Source organism: Lithobates pipiens, unplaced genomic scaffold (assembly GCF_037356315.1).
Source record: "Lithobates pipiens isolate NorthernLeopardFrog02 unplaced genomic scaffold, aLitPip1_a1.2 Scaffold_28, whole genome shotgun sequence".
Lineage (NCBI taxonomy): Eukaryota > Metazoa > Chordata > Amphibia > Anura > Ranidae > Lithobates > Lithobates pipiens.
The window spans coordinates 225,690,826-225,696,354 of NW_027507789.1; the positions used below are offsets into that span (position 1 = coordinate 225,690,826).

Genomic DNA, 5,529 nt, shown 5'->3' on the forward strand with positions numbered 1-5,529 from the left:
CATCTCCCAATGCCACTCCCCATCCCCATCTTAACCACCTACCTTCTTACAACCCAACCCTTTCACTGTGTACCTCTGTACAATCCCCCCCCCCCCCCCCCATTTACAATACCTACCAATCTGCCCACAAGTGCCCCATACACCTTGTCCTCTCTCACCCTTTCTCTATTTATATATTTACCAACTGTACCTATCTGTACCCCCTAAACTACCTTCTCCGATCCCACTGTACCCATCTGTACATACCTTGTACCCTCCAGATAACCCACTCTACCTTCTCCGATCCCAACTGTCTACTGTAGCCATCTACCCCCCCCCCCCCCCCCAAATACACCACCTACCTACTCCCATCCCACCTATCCTGTGTACCCATCTAAACCTCTTCTGTGCCTACCTGTATCCCCAAACACCCCATATACTTTCATCTCACATCTACACAGTCCCCACCCATCTTACCTACTGTACCTCAAGATACACCACTTACCTTCTTCCATCCCACCTCTCCATTGTACACATCTTCCCCCTCCATCCGTACCCACTTGTGTCCCCCGACCTTCCTTCTCCCATCCCTGCATTGCACAAATTTACCCCTCTATCTGTACCTACCTTCATCCCCCCGGGCTCGCCACCTACCTTCATCCCATATTATCTCTCCACTGTACCCATCTACCCTCTGCCCATTAGATACCCCCAGATACCTCAACACAATTAAAGGCCCCCTTCCCCCCCCCCCCCCCCCCCCCCCACCAAACCTCTAACCTAGAAGGTGTTCAGTGTTATCACGGCAACAATTTAGACATCCCTCACATATTACCGATTTCATCCACCACCTCGATCATCTTCTCGATCTCCTCCGGACAGATGTCGGGACAATGGGTGAAGCCGAAGTACAGCAGGACCCACTGACCCAGGAAATGCTGGTCGGTCTTCGGTAAACCGGTGTGATCAATTAATGAGAACGGTCCGCCCAGTAACGGCTTCCCCATAGACCTGGTCCTCTCCTTCTCCATCTCTGAAATGGGGAAATTATTACAGGAAGTTCATTCACAAAATATTATATATATATATATACACACACACACACACAACTGCTAACACCTCCCACTTTTTGTATAAACCAGCCAATAATTACCATAGAGGCGGATATTTCACCCCAGACAGGAGAGCGCCCCCTATCATCTATGGATGTTGAATATATTGCACAGAACTTACTCTCCTCTTTCTCTTTCTTCAAATACTTCATCCCCACCAACACCACTCCACCCAAAGTCACCGTGATCGCCAGAGACTTCCAGGTGACCGGCTACTGGCACAGAAAAAAAAAAAAGGAAAATATCACAAAGTGCAAAACAAATCACATCACCAGAAAAACTGAGCAGCAACACCACAATGTGTTCAAAGATTACAAAACGGGAGCGCAGGCGATGGGCCGACATGCAAGAGCACAGGAGGACGGGGGGGGGGCAGATTCTATGATGGGCGGGATCGTGGCGGCAGGCCGAGGACAGGCAGGATCATGCCAGCAGAAGTTTAAGATAGGCGGCATTACATCAGCGGGGGGAAAAACAGACGGGTGTGTGGCAAAGGGGGTACGTCAGGCTGGCACGAAGGGGGGGACGGGGGGGGGACAACAGGCGGGATCGCGGCGGCAGGCCGAGGACAGGGCAGGCGGGATCGCGGCGGCAGGCCGAGGACAGGACAGGCGGGATCGCGGCGGCAGGCCGAGGACAGGACAGGCGGGATCGCGGCGGCAGGCCGAGGACAGGACAGGCGGGATCGCGGCGGCAGGCCGAGGACAGGACAGGCGGGATCGCGGCGGCAGGCCGAGGACAGGACAGGCGGGATCGCGGCGGCAGGCCGAGGACAGGACAGGCGGGATCGCGGCGGCAGGCCGAGGACAGGACAGGCGGGATCGCGGCGGCAGGCCGAGGACAGGACAGGCGGGATCGCGGCGGCAGGCCGAGGACAGGACAGGCGGGATCGCGGCGGCAGGCCGAGGACAGGACAGGCGGGATCGCGGCGGCAGGCCGAGGACAGGACAGGCGGGATCGCGGCGGCAGGCCGAGGACAGGACAGGCGGGATCGCGCCAGCACAACTTTACGACAGGCAGCATCGCGGCAGTGGAGGGAAAACAGATGGGTGTTTGGCAAAGGGGGGGGGGGGGACGGACACATCAGGCTGTAGCCCGGGGGGGGGGGTGTCTTTGGGAGGACAGGCGGGAGCAGGGGAAGGATAAGAAGGAACGCGGCAGCGCGCAGGGGGGTTGTGAGACGACAGGCACATTTTTCGTGGGGGATGACAGGCGGGATTGTGGCGGCGGGAGGACAGAGACAGACACAGAGACAGACAAACAGAACAAGAACAGACACAGAGACAGACACAGAGACAGACACAGAGACAGAGACAGACACAGAGACAGACACAGACACATTTGTTGCATGCAGGGAACAGACAGAACATTGCCGGCAGTGTGAAATGTGCAGACGGACTTACCCCGAATTTGGAGTGATCCCCCCCATGTCTAGGCGGGGGAGGGGGGAGAGTGCTCAGCAGGCGGGGGCTCCCGGTGGGTTTTGGCCAGATTTTCAGGTGATTGGTGGAGATCTGGAGAGACAAGACAATCCGGTCATCAGTAACATTCACTACAAAATACAGAGTGATCACACGAGGGGGACCCTTCCAATTTGGGGGGGGGGGGGGGGGAAGGGTATAGAGGACGGTCACCCCAGGAACTCGGCACCATTACTGACACAGTGCTAGGGGCATTGCTATGGGGGTGCGGACTGGGCGACACCAACAAGGAAGCAGATGTAGTGGGTGCCGTCGACCCCCCCCTCCCAATAAGTAAAGCGGTAAAAGCGGGTGGCTGCTCAGCTGATGAGCACTCGCAGTAGTGCTGATGTGACAGGGGGAGGCGAGCTGCGGGGCGAGTTGTCAGAATGTTTCCCCTGCTCATCCCCACCCTTTTCTCCTTCAGAAGCACTCTGTATCTGGGTAAAGGAAGGCCCGTAGATGTAGTGTATCTAGATAAAGGAAGGCCCGTAGATGTGGTGTATCTAGATAAAGGAAGGCCCGTAGATGTGGTGTATCTAGATAAAGGAAGGCCCGTAGATGTGGTGTATCTAGATAAAGGAAGGCCCGTAGATGTAGTGTATCTAGATAAAGGAAGGCCCGTAGATGTAGTGTATCTAGATAAAGGAAGGCCCGTAGATGTAGTGTATCTAGATAAAGGAAGGCCCGTAGACGTGGTGTATCTGGATAAAGGAAGGCCCGTAGACGTGGTGTATCTAGGTAAAGGAAGGCCCGTAGACGTGGTGTATCTAGGTAAAGGAAGGCCCGTAGACGTGGTGTATCTGGATAAAGGAAGGCCCGTAGACGTGGTGTATCTGGATAAAGGAAGGCCCGTAGACGTGGTGTATCTAGGTAAAGGAAGGCCCGTAGACGTGGTGTATCTGGATAAAGGAAGGCCCGTAGACGTGGTGTATCTAGATAAAGGAAGGCCCGTAGACGTGGTGGATCTGGATTTTGCAAAAGCATTTGACACAGTTCCCCATAAACGTTTACTGTACAAAATAAGGTGGGTTGGCATGGACCATAGGGGTGAGTACACGGATTGAAAACTGGCTACAAGGGCGAGTTCAGAGGGTGGTATCTAGATAAAGGAAGGCCCGTAGATGTGGTGTACAAGGGCGAGTTCAGAGGGTGGTGATAAATGGGGAGCACTCGGAATGGTCGGGGGTGGGTAGTGGGGTCCCCCAGGGTTCTGTGCTGGGACCAATCCTATTTAATTTGTTCATAAACGACCTGGAGGATGGGGATGGGGGAAACAGTCCAATCTCTGTATTTGCGGACAATACTAAGCTAAGCAGGGCAATAACTTCTCCGCAGGATGTGGAAACCTTCCAAGAAGATCTGAACAAATGAATGGGGGGAGGGGCAACTACATGGCAAATGAGGATCAATGTAGAAAAATGTAAAATAATGCATTTGGGTGGCAAAAATCTGAATGCAATCTATAGACTGGGGGGAGGGGAACCTCTGGGGGGGGATCTAGGATGGAGAAGGACCTGGGGGTCCTAGTAGATGATGGGCTCAGCAATGCCAAGCTGCTGCTAACAAAGCAAACAGAATATCGGCATTAAAAAGGGATCAACTCCAGAGATAAAAGGATAATTCTCCCCTCTACAAGACTCTGGTCCGGCCGCACCTGGAGTATACTGTCCAGTTCTGGGCACCAGTCCTCAGGAAGGATGTACTGGAAATGGAGCGACTACAAAGAAGATACTATAGGGGAGTAGGAAGGTAGAGGTAAGGTGGCAGGTACTATGGGGTAGGAAGGTACAGTGAAGGAGGCAAGTACTATGGGGGTAAGAAGGAAAAGCGAGGAAGGACGGTATTTGGTGTCTCATCCCCCCAGCAAGGTACAGATAAGAAGGTTCTATAAGGAATAGGTAGGTACTATGGGGAAAAATCAGTACCATGGGGGGGGGGGGGGGGGGGGGGTAGGTATTTGAGGTTTCTTAACCTCCAGCAGGAAAACTATTGGGAAGAGAGAGGGGAGGTAGGTACATGGGGGGGGGGGTCTCTCACCCTGCAGCAGAGGCTACAGTGCGGTAGGTGGGTATGTGGAACCTCATCCAATTCAGCAGGTACAGGTAGGTGGGTATGCGGGGTAGTTAGGTATGTACACATAAGGAGGGATTCGGGGTCTCCAAACCCTCCAGCAGAGGACACTGTGGGGTCGGTAATTATAAGGGGTAGGTAAGTGGGTACATCAGTACAGTGGAAGTGATATATGTAGTATAGGGAGAGGGAGGTAGGTGGGTATGAGGGGTTGGTAAAGATAATTAAATTCTATAGGGGGTAGGTACGGCGGTATAGGTAGGTACCATGGAGGGTAGATAGGTACTTGATGTCTCTTCACCAGCAAGGAATATATTGGGGGAAGAGGTAGGTACATGGGGGGTCTCTAACCCTCCAGCAGAGGGCACTATGGGGGGTAGGTGGGTAAGTACAGGGGGGGAGGCATTTGGGGTCTCTCTTCCTCCAGCAGAGGACACTGTTGTGGGTAGGTATAGTGGATAATTGGATAAGGGGGTGTCTCACCCTCTAGCAGGGTACAGGGCGGTAGGTAGGGACAGTGGAATAGGTAGGTGGTCTCACCCTCCAGCAGCACACAGCTCCTCCTCCTCCCCCCGCTCCCCAAGCTCGGAGCACCACTGACAGCCGGGCCGCCATCTTTACTTTGCCCTCCAAACCCGCACATGGATGGCACTTCCGGTGTACAGCACCTTTCTCCCTCCGCCGGGAACCACGACCCCGGCTGTATGGTTCCGCCCCTCCATGTGACCAGCAGAGAGGAGACTCCTCCATACACAGCTGTGTGCAGCATTACCCCCCTCCAGATCTCCTCTCCTCTCAGTACTACTGACTACATGTGACCACCAATCACCTCCAGACATTCCTTGGCAGCTGAGCTTGCACTTCTTTGCCTTATTGTTCAAAGATCCCTACGGCAGCTATACTCA

At 54.1% G+C, this 5,529-nt stretch overlaps 1 protein-coding gene across 1 annotated transcript; it reads right to left on the bottom strand.

Moving 5' to 3' along the window:
• Nucleotides 1-814: 814 nt before the first annotated feature.
• On the bottom strand, nt 815-5,317 carry SCO1 (synthesis of cytochrome C oxidase 1; the record flags this gene model as incomplete). Its single annotated transcript, XM_077460610.1, is given in 4 exon segments — nt 815-1,012; nt 1,213-1,303; nt 2,495-2,605; nt 5,165-5,317. Coding segments are annotated over 4 exon segments (475 nt in total), but the record flags the coding sequence as incomplete, so codon positions are not given.
• Nucleotides 5,318-5,529: the final 212 nt, after the last annotated feature.